The 15,996-nt window shown below is 48.2% G+C and overlaps 1 protein-coding gene across 2 annotated transcripts in view; it reads right to left on the bottom strand.

Annotated features, from left to right (window-relative positions):
- gabbr2 (gamma-aminobutyric acid (GABA) B receptor, 2) overlaps positions 1-15,996 on the bottom strand; it is a 55,860-nt gene that overhangs the window by 10,222 nt on the left and 29,642 nt on the right. For both annotated transcript variants that reach the window (XM_088318767.1, XM_088318766.1), the window contains 11 exons: positions 11,967-12,137; positions 10,749-10,850; positions 10,470-10,535; positions 10,208-10,396; positions 9,866-10,108; positions 8,268-8,328; positions 7,331-7,411; positions 6,538-6,688; positions 6,029-6,161; positions 5,305-5,412; positions 4,229-4,351 (listed from right to left, as the gene is read on the bottom strand). In XM_088318767.1, coding sequence (XP_088174893.1) covers positions 4,229-4,351; positions 5,305-5,412; positions 6,029-6,161; positions 6,538-6,688; positions 7,331-7,411; positions 8,268-8,328; positions 9,866-10,108; positions 10,208-10,396; positions 10,470-10,535; positions 10,749-10,850; positions 11,967-12,137 — 1,428 coding nt within the window. The remainder of the gene's footprint in view (positions 1-4,228; positions 4,352-5,304; positions 5,413-6,028; positions 6,162-6,537; positions 6,689-7,330; positions 7,412-8,267; positions 8,329-9,865; positions 10,109-10,207; positions 10,397-10,469; positions 10,536-10,748; positions 10,851-11,966; positions 12,138-15,996) is intronic.

The raw sequence follows: 15,996 nt of genomic DNA on the forward strand, positions 1-15,996 counted from the left end.
AACGCCAACGAGGCAACAGTTGTGATCCTCTCGAGTCCCTCCGTCTTCGCCCCCCCCCCGGCTTTTCAGTCTTCTGCCATCGCCCGCAGTGTGCCCAGGGCTCAAGGTCTGCTGTAAAAGAACTCCACTTAGCAGCCGTGTCTTTTCTATTCGCAGGTTCGCACTGCTGAGGCAGCGGCCTTGCTCAAGTGGCAGCCAAGTGCTCTCATCATCGCGTGACCTTGGCGCTCAACCTGCACCCCCCCCCCCCTCTCTCTACTTGTTGCAAAACACACCCGTGAGTGTTTGGGCCCACAGGTGAGGAGCACACTCGCCGCACACAATGAGCGCCTCTGCCAACTAGTGGAGGGGATGTGCCATTACACTTTATTGGAGTACGACGGGAGAAAAGCATGCTTCCCAGAGTCGCACGCCCCCCCGCCCCCCCACACCATCGCAATTGGAATTTAATGTTAATCCGCGACTGGATTGGACTTGATGGTTAACTTGAGCGGCACCCGACCACCTTATTGCTGGATTTAACTGGCAGCTCCGCTTTACGACAAGTTGACCTTACACTTGAGCGTCCCGGAAACCTCACACCTCATAAAACTGGGCCTCGAATCTTACTGGAAATGGAACCTAACCTTGCACCTCGTTTGAACGCAACCCGAATGCACCCGAAACCAAAATCCGACAGAAAAGTGGACCGGAAATCTTCCAGTGAACAAGCCAAAGTCCATTAAGACCCTGGCGCACCCGACATCCTCGGAACCAGAAACCTCAACGCCAGCGACTCGTTTCTGTCAAGGACACAGAAAACCACAACGCGCATTTTGCTGCAGACGAATATCAAATTGAAGCGCGCAAGCGCATCAAATCATCTGTTACGTGCCGCAGCCAACACACACAAAACTTTGGCTTTCGTTGCATTCCGCTGCGCCTTTACAGTACACGACCGCGTACGAGCCTCGACTGTGGAACCGCGGGGACTCCTCATACCGCTTTTCATTTGGAAGACTTCTAATTGGTCAATCAGCTGTTGCTTAGCAACAGCAGTCTGGGGGAGCAGCGGGAGAGGAGAAAGGAAAAAAGAAAAAAAAACTGAAGCAAGTGCCGTCGTGAAGGTGACGGACGGGTAACGTGGCGTTTTTGCCACCACCAAATTGTTGCCGTTGAGAAATGAAAGAAGGCAAATGCATAAAAAGAGCCACTCGGTCGGGCAGAACCACGTGCTCCAATTTAGCTTGCCGGAGTGTCAACAAACGAGCCAGCCGGCGCACCTCTGGACGCGTCCTTGGAGTGCCTCCCCTCGGTGATTCACTGAGAACGCTTACACACTTGTCTCGCCGCCGACAAACAACAGCACGCGGCAAGCCAGCGTAAACATTGGCCAAAATCAAAGACTGTGTGTGCTCGAAGCCCAGGTTGCCTCTCCAAAAACTCAATAAGAAAACACCACTCTGTTTCAAAGCGGACCGACCTTTCTCTTCCTGCTCAATGAGCCAAAAACACAAAAAAAAAAATTTTAAAAACATTTGCGGCATTTTCACAACAAACGGGAAAAATCTCTCATTTTAGTTTTGCATGAATTCAAATTAAATGAAGAAATAATCAACATGTTATGTTATAATCGTGTTGTTACACAAGCGTCGAATAGCAATAATATTAAAAAAAAAAAAAAAACTCAGATTGAACATGCAAGATTCCTGAAAAGAAGTGCAAACAGAAGTGTGTGTGTGTGTGTGTGTGTGTCTCTATGGCGTCCCTGATAAAAATCCGCTAAAGGAGCTGGCCTGGCTTGACACGCCGCTGGTTCGCGTGCGCTCCAAAGAATATCTGGCTCCGCAAAACCTGCTTTTGGCGTAATCTTCTTAAGAGTCGACGCGAGACGAGAGAAGAAAAGTGGCTGCTTTCAGCCGGCAGCTTGCGAGTTCGAGTGAGGACACTTTACACCACCATCTTAATTACACTTTTGTTTTTTGTTTTTTTTAGGTTAAGGAATGACGAGAAACGACTCATCAGTTTACGCAAGTTGAAGGCTGTGGGAAAAATCCACACGAGGTAGTCGACTGCGCAAAAAAAAAAAAGAGCGGGACGGTACCTTTTTTCTAGTTTATATATTTGAGCTGTCGTAAAAACGAAAAATATTGGTATCAAGTTTGTTCACAAAACCCTCGAATGCTTTTTTTTTTTTTCCAGAAATAATTTTTCCAGTGAAACTTGCAGATGACCAAATGACTTTTTTTTTTTGTGTGCATCTAACCATAGAACACAACATTGTTGTGCTGCAAAATGGCTGCCACTCAGGGGCTATGCTACAAATGGCCGGCATTGAAGGAGTTAAAAAAAATCAATAAATAAATTCGGATAATCAATAATGAAAGAGCTTTTGTGGGATTTCCAGTTTCCGAGAAACAGTCTCATTACGCAATCGGGCACTCACGACTCGAGAACACTTCCGCCATTCTCACTGGCTGTCAAGACTCGGATTGAGTGGAAGGAAAAATGTTGTGAGGTCTCGGCACGCCGCCCGGCTTCCTGCCTCCGCCCCCCCCCTTCCTCGCCCACCCCCGGAGGTGGTCGATGAGAAAAGGCCGAGGTGGGTGGCGGTTATCCCTTAATGACCCAGTTAGCTTTGAAAAGAAATTGATTGCAGCGGCCGCTTTGTGTCCAGGCTTACAAAGCGAGCCCGCGCTCGGCGCCGCCACCGCCACCGCCGTCGCGCAACGCTCAACGCCGCACGTGACCGACGCATCTCGCGTCCGAGCGCAATTAAACTCCTTTGCCAAACCTGAAGTCGAGCCAAAGAAGGACCGGCAACTTTATGTTCTTAGCGCGCGACGTCGCCTCAAAGCTTCCTTGACCTCTCAAAAGTTCGGCTGGCCTAAAAAAAAAAAAATAAAAAAATAAAAAAATCGATCACATCTCACAGAGCCACCATGGATAACAAAAATGAAGAGAATGACCACAAATACGTCCAGTATAGGAAAAGGTCACGTCTGCTCAGTCATGCGCAATTTGTGGATTTTAGAACTCGACAACTGACAACTTGCACAATCGGAAGGAAGCAGCAAGACTAAAAATAATCCACGTTGAAAAAAAACCCCAAAAACTTTTTTTAATTTTTTTACTAAGCTATTTCACGTGTTACGACTCTCGCCCGTTTTTCACAGTCACCTCCGCGTCGAACAATAGAAATTAAACCAAAAATGTTTCCACATAATCCGCAGTCAAAAAGTCACGCACGCGGCACGTGTCATCAAATGAATGCGACGCCTCCCCCTCGCCGGTTTTTCCCCGCTCGGCGCCACCTTTGCACACAAGCGGGCGGTGGGCGCTCGCCCTCGCCGCACCTGCGCGCCCGATGATGTCAGCGTCTGCGCCGCCGATAATGAAGGAAGGGGCGGGGATGCTGGAGTGCGGGATCCGACAGAATGCTAATCATCTTCCTCCTGACAGTTCGTCCTTCATTATGCAAGAGAGCGGCGGGAGGAGGCGGCGACGCACTGGCGGTGTAAAAAAAAAAAAAAAAAAAATCCACGTACATGCAAAAGAGCCGCACACAAGGTCACATGCTCGTCTCCGTGGCGACATGTGCGTCCCATTTGGCATTCCCAGGATGTCCTGAGAAGTCTCTTAAAAAAAAAAAGAAGCAGGAATATGTTTAAACGGGTTGTGCGGCATGACGTCCAGGTCACCGGACATCGTGGTCCAATAAAAGTGACCGCAGCACAGCGCCATCTACTGTCAAAAATTGTAGCGCGGCGGCGGTCACGACCGCACACGTTGACCAATGAATATTTTTAACAACGTTGCGCTCGACCTCGCAGGTTTAAAGACATTCGTGAGTCGCGTCACAAAGAGAAATTTATTAAATTGATTAATTTATTGAATTCTTTTTCTGGAGTGGCACAAATGAGCCAAGCGGAGCGAACGGAAAATGTCAAATAGCCGTTATCCCGCCCCTCCACTTTTGGGCTAAATCTCACTGGAAGGACGAAAATAAACCTCCTGGTGGACTTTATCGATGACTTCACAAGATTTCTTCTTTAACTGAAGACACGTGAGTCCAAACGAACATCCGAACTAAAAAATAATCAACAGAAAAAAAAAAGGCAGATGGTACGGTAGCCTGAGGCGAGCATTTTGTTTGCTTGCGCTCCAAATACAGGCATTTTTTTTTCTGGGAATCTCCCAGATCCCGACGCAGCCAAAAACGAGACGCAACGTCGCAATGCGCACTGACCTCCAGGCTGTATTCTTCCACGGTCCTCTTCAACGGGTCCACAATCTGCCAGCAAATCAGGATGCACAAGTCGATCAGCAGCATCCCGCCAACGATGATCAACAATTTCTGGTCCTTTATGATCTGCGTGAGGCGAGAAAAACAAAACAAAAAATATGAGCACGGCCAACCATCATCAGCCGCAATTAAGCGGCGAGGACGTGTCGAGGAAACGCAAGTGGCGACCCATCACCCCCCCCCGACACGTGACGGCGACGACGTCAGATCGCAACGCTCCTCTTTTGCGTGGATGAAAGTCGCCGGCAGTTTGTGATCTTTATTTAGAACGCCGTTTGACGCCGTTCAAAGGAAAGGTCAGGCAACCTGCCGTGACGAGAACACAATCCACAAGGTGGACTCAGGGGCGGCCATTTTCTTTTCTTTTTTTTTTTTCTCTCATGAGTTACAGTTCCTCGTGTCGTAATCTCGTTTTTTTTCTTTTTTTTTTTCCTCGGCATTCCCGCGCTCCTCTTCACGCCAAGTCGACTTCCGTTTCCGTATGTGCCACTTTATCGGCTTCTCTGGTTTGTCTTTTCTCCATCTCGCTTCTTGGCCTTCTTCCCCCTTCTGCCACTTCGCCCCAAATCCTTCCAACTCTTTGATCCGTGCCTCTCATCCTGGCAGGCCACCCACACTTGCTCCAGAAAGCTGACGAGTGGGAGCGAGAGACGGGGCGGGAGGGGTGCTTCTATAAATACAAAAAAAAAAAAGGCCAAGAACCACTACGACAGTTTGCATCTCTTTTACATAACTTGGCCAATCAAAGTGATTGAATGTGACGGCTCCAAAGCTTTAAACGCGTTTCATTGAAGTTATTTCAAGACTATAACGCAGCCGATGAGTACGAGCCCAGACGCCCCGCGGACAAAAAGTATTTGGACGCACATGCATCCAGCTCAGATTCTTAAAAAAACCTTTTTTCATGAATACGATGGCTGCAGCCAATCGGAGCCCAGTTGGAACACCCGAGCCCGGTGACAGTGTCCCAATATTTTTGTCCACGCGGAACACGTCGAACCCAAAATGCTGTGGCGTACCTTTTTCTTCATCTTAACATTCTTGAAGATGGCGTGCACCCTCCAGGTCTTGGCAAACATGGCGCCGAACGCCGTCGTGTAGCCAACGATGAGGATCCACGTTCGGACCTGTCGGGCGACAAGAAGGTGCTAATTTTTTGGAACTTTTCTGCCCGAGCCCTCGTGACGTCTGTGACGGGTTTGCACATTTCCTTGAAGATGCCAAAATAGCACTCTAAAAATGAACCACAAATAATAAGAATGGGAAAAAAAAATGTCAGGTTGCTTTGGCGTCTCTTATCTGGAAAGCACGGAGGCTGTCACACTCTTGAGAGTAATTCGTCCTAATAAGAAGAAACAAAACGTAAGACCTCTCACTCGGATTTGGGCAGCGCTGATGTGTGTTTTAAAAGAGCAGACTTTGAAAATAACTTGACAAAGCCTGATATAGCCGCAGTGTGCTCGCCGCCGCGCACACACACACACACGCACACATTTATTTACACTTTCATCCCACGCAGTATTTTGCAGACAAAGTTCGGCTTGCGTCATTTTGCTGACTTTATCGTCGTGGTCGCGACGATGTCATATCGTGAGAGGTCGGAGGCCGAAATGTTTCCAGTCATCACATTTAAGATGATATTTAAATCATGGAAAACGTCCCACACAGCCACTCGAAAGCAAACGCCAATCTCTTTTTCAGTCGTGCGATGACGATGATCACGTTTGCGGAGGAGGAACTGACCGTGCAGAGCGTCTGAAACTCCTTGTCGGACACGAAGCCTCCGTCCAGTCCGAAGAGGAAGATGGAGGCGTACGACAGCATGCCGCCCAAGATGATCAAGTTGTTCATGTACGGACTGGACATCTTGATCAGTCTGCGCCACAAGCGTCACAAAACCAGATCAAATCATTGCGAGTCGTGAAAGACCGATCATCGAGGCCGATATTTGGCATTTCGCCGATTATCGGCATCGCCCATTTTTTGGAACTATGAGACATGCAGCTGAGCCGGTGCACTTTTTGTTAGATTTTTAAAACGATAATATCCACAAAAAAAAATATTTTTCAAAATGTTGACACCATTTTAACCCTTTTTGTTTCCAACAAATTAATATCGGCTTCAAATATCGGCTTATCGCCCTCCATGACTACTAATATATCGATATCAGCCCTGAAAAAAAACAACAAACATATCGGTCTATCACTAATTGCGATGAATTATCGATGAAATGATAATATTACACCCCTCACCTGTGATTTCGGTTCTTGATGTTGAAAAAGAGGAACGCTCCGGCCATGAGCATGCCGAGTATGGTGATGGTGGACAGGATGCTGTAAAGCGGAACGTTGATGTGCCGTCGCTGCGAATGCACAAACGTCTGATCTTTGGGCGGTTCCACGCCTGACGGGAAGGAGGAGGAAACGTTCAAATGAGTTTGGGGGGGGGAAGACGGCCAAGCGGCGGTGCTCGCTCCGCTTCGGTATCCTCGCCAGCGCCAAATAGCGACCAAGCTAATCCAGAGTCATTTCCTGTTTCGTCCGCAAGCGTCGTCTCAGCACGGCGGTCAAGCCATTGTGGTGGCAGCCTTCACGTTCTAATCTCTCGCGCTCGTCTCCTCTGGCGGGCCGATGGATGGCGCTGGAATCATTTAGCGTGGAAACCGGCCCGCACTTTCTCAATGCGGCTTTGTACGCGATCGAAAAAAAAAAAAAAAAAACGTCAAGGCACGACAACTCAAGCAGAAATTGGAGCATTTGGTTCCCAATTTTTGAACGAATTTTTGGGTTAGCTAGCTACTGAGCTCCTCCATCAAAAAAGTTTTGTGGAAATCAGTCGTTTTTGGGATGACACAAAAACAATCAACAAACAATGTTGAAAAAATAATGAGTGAAAATTATTTTTTTTTCTTGCTGCGCTCTGAAAGATTATCGCGTAATCCTTCATGAAATTAGCACATAAAAGAAAGCAAGAAAATGTGACAACACTTGCGCAAACAATTTTGCCAGGCAACATCTCGGAGATTTTTCTTTTTTTTTTCCATACCTTGGAAGCGGATGGAGTTATTGATGAGATCCAGCACATCCGCAATGGCGTTGTACTCTCCCACCTTCACTTCCCGGCCGTCTGTTTTCCGAAAACAACAACAACATTTATTAACATCCGCTAAAGTTTACAGCCTGAAAATACAGCCGCCAACAAAATAGCATTCCTAATCTGACAAAACCTCGATAGCGCGGATAATAAAGCGCTCGGCAACGGCAATCACTTAAGCATCCGAATATGCACTTTAATATGTTTTTTAATATGCTTTCCCCCTTTATGCCGTTTCAATTATGCGTTTATTTCACCTCAAGGAGAGCCGGCAGGCGATAAAGAGAAGATAGCAACGAAGGAAGCGAAGGCGATAAATGCTTCTCCGGGATTGGGGAGGGGGGGGGAGCAGCCGCGCGGTTCCGCTCAACCGAATCGGACCGAAGTGTTTTTGCCGAACGACTGTGTCCAACAAACATTAGCCTGCGGAAGCCGCCGATTATATATTTGAGACGGTGGCGATTCCCACTCGTAAAAAAGGCACAAATGGCCTCGGCTTATCAATTTGCGGTTTGAGACACACTCGGGGAGATGACACTTTTTTTTTTTTTTTTTTTGGGCAAAAACGAAGATTATAATTGAGATCAAGCCATTTTAATTGCGTTAATATCGGCTGATTAAATGAGCCGTCTGATCAATAGGTTGGGCCCAAGTTGCAACAAATGAAAATAGCGCGTACAGAGTCTCCCTAAAATCTCGTTTTCCGTGAAGCTCGTTTGGTGGCGATCCAAGCACATCAAGCGCAACAGCCGGCTTGCCGCAAATTGCAATTCACTTTGTACGACGACCGCAACGAAGCCGTCGTTCGGCTGAAGCCACGTCGCGAGTGTTAGGAATCCTTTTCAAGTTTTTTTTTGTGTTTGGGGGTTTTAGCGGGTTGGGTTCGTACCTTGAAACTGGTTGAATTTAATGGTGCCCATCCGCTCACCGTTGCGGAACATCACTTGGCCCTGCAACAAAGACAAAATGACGACAACATGTTAACTCACAATAAAACATGTTGCATGTCGAATGCAACATTGCACTCGTTTGCATTTAGATCCAACAAAAATAATCTTTGAAAGCATTCTGATCATCGAAGTAGGGAGGAGGTATCTATTTTTTCCGCATACATGAACCAAAGAACAAAAGCAATTTCTACTACTGTGAATTTGTGAATGTAAAATGTAGTTTCAGTTCGTTTTCGTTTTCGTCTTCGTTACTCGTGTCACTCCGGCCACCTCGCTGAACCATTTCCACGAGCATACGACACGATATCGCAACATCAAACAGCAAAAAAATCGGAAACCACTTTCAGACGTCGATGTCTAGTGTTAGCATTTGGCTAAAGAGAGCAGACCCCGTCCACAAAAAAAAAAATCTTTGATTGAAGCAGGGAGGGAACAAGATAAGCACTTTTAAGCCGCAGAGCCGCCAAAGTAGACAAAAGCAATTGAGCTTTGCGGCATTATCGTCTCATGTCGTCCAATCAATTTGGCCTCTGTGGCTTTATCTCACCCCCCCCCCCCGCCGTCTCCATCTTTGTCTTCCCTCCACCAATGCAAGCACAAGAGTGACATCTTTGTGGCACGTGCGTGTGTGTGTGTGTGTGTTATTCGGGTGAGATGTCACAATTTGGGAGACGACGTCACCATTTTGCCCGCGAGCATTCGTCCGCTTGCGTCTGTCCATTCACCACCACACGATGTAAACCGTACAGCCGTCTGCGCGTTCATTTCATCAGCGGCGCAGCTCATTTAATGACACCTGCTGTGCAAACAGCGTCTTGACTTCATGACTCAGCAATTACTCGCGCTTTAACATCAGCGATAAGAGCAGACGACTGAAACACGGCGCCAGCACACCTACAATTGCCCCCGCGGCCCAACCTTCATAAGCACACACGTACTCGCCGCGCTACCAAAATGCTGACTCACCTCTCGCTAATTACAGCAAAATGTCGGCGCTCCCCGCATTTAATTTATACACACGCGCACACGCTCTCACCTCCCAAAAAAAAAAATGTTTGCGGTCGCGCCTCAGTGACCGCAAGTCAAAGAAAACGTGCGTGTCATGTCAATCACAAGAATCGGACACCGTCCGCCCCCGCCCACCTTGACCAAGTGGGTTATCATCTTGCGGTTCCGAAGAGGAGGGGGCGGGGCTTATCTGTGCTGCAGAGACCTCCGTGATGGAGTGGTCACGATTATGTTCTCTCGAGACGGAGAAGAAAAAAAAAAAGAAAGTGTGCCACCACCATAAGATGCAAAAGGCTTCAAATAAAGAGTCCGAATTTGCACTTATTCAGGTTACGTAAAAGTTGCATGCGGGCAGTGGCGGCGGGAGATTGCCTTCCCGTGTATCTGATGTCTCGTGCATGTTTGCGTGCACACGTCGTATGAGTGCAGGCTAATCTCATTTTCCGGCTGCTTTTTAGGTGAAAAAACAATCAAATAAATAAAAATAATCATAATTTGTAGCCTGAAGTCGAGGTCGCGACTCACTCACCGTGACGCCAAAGAAGTTGGTCTCGTTCATGACGTCCAGCACCATCTTGCCCACCTCGTGGTTGTCCACGGTGAAGTTGGGGTGTCCGCTCTGCCGCTGCTTTTGGCGCAGCAGGTGCATGACCCGAGTCAGCGTCTTGGCGATGACCCAGATGCCGTCATAAGCGAAGCCGTGGAACTTGCTGGGCTCCACGCCCTTCTGACGCAGCTCGCGGCTGTACTCCAGCTCGTACTCCTTCGGGGTCTGAAACGGAGCGCGACGTTTTTTATTTTTTTTTCCCCAGTCCTGCAATGACAGTGCATTTGTTCTTTTCTTCTTTTTTTTTGTTTTTTAAGGGCTCACCCTTCCGGAGATGCCTTTGATCTGCCTGGCGCTGAGAGGCTCAAAGTCCACGCTGATGTAGCCCTCCATGGCGGTCAGCAGTTTCTTGGTGGTGCAGTTGGTGCTGTTGGCCTGCTCCCACCAGTTGCCCTGGTACCAGCCAGGAATGATCCACTGGTATTTGCTGCCAAACATGTTCAGGTTGTACGCCTGCGCGGAGACGAGACGGACGTTGAGGTGCCCGCGGGACGCCAACGCCACGCACGACGGCGAGGCCACTTACGCAGCAGAAGACTTTGGAGGCCAGGTTCTCGTCAAACTGGCCGATGATGATCCGCACGTCATTGTCCTGAAAGGAAAATAAAGATTGAGGAGGTGAGAGCCCGGACGGGAAACTCATTTCAACAAAATGAATACGCTAGTCGTGTGAAACGTCATTCTCATGCCATTTTTCAAACCAAACGGTGCCATCGGCACGACTCCAAAATACAACGACCGGTCCGTGAAGCAAATTTGAAGCTTCATTTTGCCATCACGACTTCGGAGGTTTCTCCGAACTCACCTTGAGTTTCTTGACGTTGACGCAGGGGTCGTTGGAGAAACTCTCCGTGTCAGCGATCTGGATGTCGGCCTTCTCCAGTTCGCTCGTCAGGTCGTTCCGAACCTGAGCGCATCAAAGTTGGCTTTAACCATTCAGATTGTGCGGCCGCACACACGCAAACACAAACGTGGTTCGTCAAGGGCTAAAAAAAAATAATCTTTCGTACAAAAGTCAATGTTTTCCTGAGCGTAATTAAATTCCTAATCCTGTTCTCCGTCAGCTCTGATTGATGTTCGCTGTTCCTGCGTGTCTGGCAATAACGTAGATTGGCAAATATGGCCAAAGGTTCCAGGTTTTTCCCTTCTCTTGGCGAACGGTGGCCATCTTTCATGCGAGTTGCGTAATGCGCGCCTCAATACAAGAAATAGAAACGCCACGCCGCTTTGTCGCACTCGAGCTTTGGTGGCCACGTGTGCGATTCGACGAGGGTCTGGTCTTCGTTGCGAGGTAGGCCATCCAATCAGGGGCGGGGTACTTCCGGAAAGTTTAATTGAGTAAAACGCCGGCGCCGATAACGGAGCGCGGAAGCCACGTTTGCAGATTTGAACATGAGGATGAGAGGACAATCTGGCGGCAGGTCGACGGAACGGCGGCATTTTGCGTCTTCTTCCTGTCCTAAGCCGCTCGCTGCTTTCAGGGGCGAGGCGATAAAAGGATTTCGGCTGGCAACGAGACTTCCGATACATTTCCAGATTTAGATTTCGAAGGTGTCTGAAGTGCGACGCGCAGCAGATGAGGAGGTGATGTTTTCAAAAACCTCTCTCTGGTTTCATCGCGATGTCTTGATAAAACGTTCAAACTCAAATTCCCAACAACAAAAAAAAAAAAAAAAAAAAAAAAAAAAGAGTAGCTCGGCCTCCTTCACAACGCCATTGACGGCAGAAGACGCGTTTGCGGCCGCCACAAATGTTCTCGCGGTGCAAGTGACAGATTTGCGTAGGCGGGAAAGAAATAAAGCAGCGTGAATGGAAAATGATTGCCACCTACTCAAAACACACGGAAGAGATAATGCTTTCAAACGGGCCAATTATTGTTGGGCGGCCTCGGCGTCGTCTTACTACTTTTATTTTCATTTTTGATGACGATTCTGCTCCGAGGCCAGCGGGACAACAAAGCTAAACTTTGTTGTTTTTTTTTTCTCTCGTTTTGTTTCCAGGAAAGAAAAGTGAGAAGAGAGACCTCGGAAAATCTCTGCACGTCCTGCGTGAGCGTCCCCACGCGGCTCCAGTTGTAGTAGTTGAGGAACTTGACCACAGCGGGGTTGACTGCGTTGTCCGAGGGGACCGTGCGGAAGAAGTTGGGGTACTTTTTCTTGTCGGCCAGCACCGGAGTGGTCGCCGCGAACGACAGCTGAAAACCACAAAAGACACAAATGTTACCAGGACGTTCACACACACACACACACACACACACACACCCCCACGCGCGCTCTCTCTCGCTCTCGCTCACACAAATTCCAGCAATAGGTCACCAGCGTTCCCTTGAGCCAAAAACAGCTGTAATTAATTTCTGCAATGAGATTAGACACACACACACACACACACGCGGGCGCTGCAATATCCATCTTGCATGAGGACAAAAGCGCAACACGCTTTATTCGACTCGTTGGCATCTGTTTTTAATCACTTCAGTAAACCGCCGTCATCTTCTCGGAATTGCGGATGTTTTTGTTCAAGTGACGGTTTGCTTAGTTTGTTGTACAAAAATATTTTCAGTAGGAATTCAGCGCCTTCAGATTAGTTTTACTTCTTAAAAATGATCTCAAACTAAAAATCGATCGATTATCATCAAGCGGGTCCTGTCTCGTCCGTTTTTGTGAATATTTTATTTTTTTCATCAATTATCCACTCGGATGTCGATCTTCTATTTGTTCTCAAATTAAACAAACCTGGATGTTATTTTTTGGTTGTGTTGATTTCAGGAAGCACGTGACTACACACTTAATTACACACTTTGTGAAGAGCAGAGAAGGAAAGCTGTGATTCACGATTGCGATCTACTGAGGCGGCGGCGGCGTCGGCGGAGTTGCGGGGTCCACCGCGCCGCTCTCCGAAAAAGAGTTCAAGCGCCTCCTGACTGTGATCTCCTCATTATGCGTCTCTTTTGGTGAATCACAGCCACGGCACCTTTTCATCTTGCACTCGCCGCCCGGCGCCGTTATCGAGGCCGGCGCTGTTGAAAACGGACTTTAAAAAAAAACTGCCGTTTTCGGTCAGATGGGACAATTTCAAATTGTGACGACACCAACCGAAAAAAAAAAAAAAAAAAAAAAAAAAAAGAGAGCATTTGGCAAAGCGATGAACATTTTGCACATCGTAAACATGAGAGCGCACATGCTAACGAGCGACACGCTAACTAAATACAAATAAAACATTTTTTAAAAACTTGTACTTGTTGGTCATACGGTTTGTGTCTTCCGCTTACGGTTCACATTTAATCCATGATTTTTTTTTTTTACCCAACAAGTCATGTCTGCAACAGCATCTCATCTTTACGCGCATAAAAGACGACGGCGCCAATGGCCGTCATCCTTCTTCTGCATTATCATCATAAAAGTGGGATGGGATCTTTCTTGCATCCCGCCAGGAGCCTCCGTGACCTTGTCGCGAGATGGGGGGGAGGGTCTCCGCAAGCGCTTTTAATTACGGTCGGAGGGAGTCGGGCCCGAAGCAAAGGCATGGGAGGCGCCGACGTGCCGACTTGGGCGTCCTCTTCTTACATGAGCTGCCGCGAGGACTATTTTTGTCCGTTTCCGTCGGGGCTCTTCAGCGTTAGCTAAAAGACTCCGCTGCGCTTTAAATAAAACATCAGAGCTCCTTCACACTGGATTTGATGACAAAGAACTGCAGCATTTGGCCTTTATGTTTTCCAAAGAAAATGGCCACGCACCAATCCCGATGCCTCAAATTCATTTCTTCGATTCATCTTCAGTTGATTTGGTTTTAATGGATACAACTCGAATCGGCAGCTGGTAGCTAGTTAGCAGCCCGGGTTATTCAATGAAATGATGTATGAACTTTGACCACAAGAGGGTGCTGCGACGCGCCAGCGTTCAACTTGGCTCGTGAAACACATTCCAGCGCCGGAGCGACGACGTCGGCGTTGGGTGGCAAAACCAGCTTCAATTAAACGGCAAAGCAGCTCGTCCCAAAATGAGGCGCCGACGTGATCCGGCGGCATCGATCGGTCGTGGCGAGCGGCTCCGTTCCAATCACATCCGCCGAGGCTAACTGTGCGGTTTGCTTTTGAATAATGAAGTGGTCGTCATGGATAATAAATGAAGGGACACGACAACCATGTTTAGAGCGCCGCGCAGGTTGCAAACTCCACGGAAGAAGAAAGAGGAATGCTCCGCTGAAAAGCTTCGGCGATGATGATCGATGAGCGCTGAAGTGGAAACGGCGCGTTCAATGCGACAACAACTCTGGACAATCGTCTCATTTTCCTTAAGAAAAAACAAAACAATTTCGTTCGATGGCGATGGAAAAATAGTTCGTCGCCCATCTGTGTGGCTTATCGGTGAAACATGATTGAACGCGAGGTGATGAATGATCAGCGTTAAACCGTGAAATATCGCTACATACCCGAGAGGAATTGAAACAATGAAATATTTCACGGCTCAAAAGCAAATCACAAACACAATTGACTAGCAAACTTGAAAGGGATCACTTTCAAAGGGAGTTGGGGTGAGGGGGGGGGGGGGGGGGGGGGGGGGGGGCGCATCCTGAATATTGAATGAAGCCCAAGACCACCGCCGGGCTTCCTGACCTCTGTTCGACGGCAACGAGGGTCCCTCCGTGTACTCCGGAACGGCAAGACATAATTGGCACGAAAAGGCTGATTGCAGGAAACATCAAGACATCAATTAGCGGCCCAAAAACGAGCCGCTCAAAGTCACCGAATCACGGTCGGCGTTGGTATATTTTTTTGCTCATTCGAATCGAGTTTAAAATTGGAGTTTAAGGGTAAAAAATAAATCAGTAAAAATTGGCTACTAAGAATAATAACTTTGAAAAAAAAATACGACGACGACAGAGTTAAAATAAAAAAAAAATAAACACACACACAATGGTAACCAAATAAGTGACGCCCCCCCGCCTCCGCCCACTTGTCAATCATCTCGTCGCCAACAGCAATGAGCGCCGACGCACACATTTGTGCCTCCTCGCCAAATCTGACCATAAAACAAACGTTTGGTTTTGTGGCCGTCGATCACGACCCAACACACGACAAGCAGGAAGTGGCCTCCTCCCCCACCTCCTCCTCATCGTCCCCCCCCCCCCCCCCTCAGCCGCCGATTAACAATTCTGCTGAGCACAACGCGCGATAACTTTGACGCGACATAAATTGTCGACGGTGCCACCTCATCACTTGCGCCGGCAGACAGCTTTAACGGCGGCGGCGGCGGCCATTCTTCACGCCGCCATCTGTCGATGGATCAGGCCTAAATCTCCCCCGACCGACCCCCTCCCCCCTTCAAGGACAATGATCAACTTGTGTAGACCTCGCCCACTTCAACATCAATTACTTCTAAAGAACGCATTTTTAAAAATATTTTTACACAATTTAATCTCACGGCGCGACCACTAAGTGCTGTTCAACAATAGCGAATGTTTTTAAACTTTTCATTTTATTGTGCTTGCATATATCGTCACTTTCGCTTTGCTTTTACTTGAGAGTGGTTGTTGGCGCAAAAAAAAATAAAATAATGTGACTGTTCAACGCCTACCCAGTCTCATGCAACATTTAACATTTTAATCACGGCCTCGCCGTGACTCCATCTTTTGAAGGGAAATCCCAGCAGGAGTCAAGAGAGGGGGCAATTTATTGCGGGAGGGGGGAGGGGCGTTCGGCGATGACTGATGGCATCCTGTCACCTGGCTCCATCGCTATTCTATTTATAAATGGAGATTTGATAGCGCAACCTGAAATGGCCTGCCTGTGCATGATTAATGAGCAGATGCTGCGCCGGGGAGGCCATCGCCGTCCTCTCCAGCTGTTCTCTCCGAGAGAGAAAGCGAGTGAGGCGCTCGGTTGCGTGCGCTCCGGTTTGCCTTGCCGAGACAAGCGCTGCAAATGGACGGCGGATGATGAGACGGTGACACGACCGGACAATCGTCAAGGAAAATGTGCTCGGAAGGTCCGTTTAGCGTCACATGGTTAAAGAAACACGCCTGAAAAAGTTGCAGGGGACGACAAAGCAAAGTAG

This window comes from Idiotropiscis lumnitzeri, chromosome 16, assembly GCF_059441095.1.
Source record: "Idiotropiscis lumnitzeri isolate Australia: NSW breed Sydney's pygmy pipehorse chromosome 16, RoL_Ilum_1.0, whole genome shotgun sequence".
NCBI lineage: Eukaryota > Metazoa > Chordata > Actinopteri > Syngnathiformes > Syngnathidae > Idiotropiscis > Idiotropiscis lumnitzeri.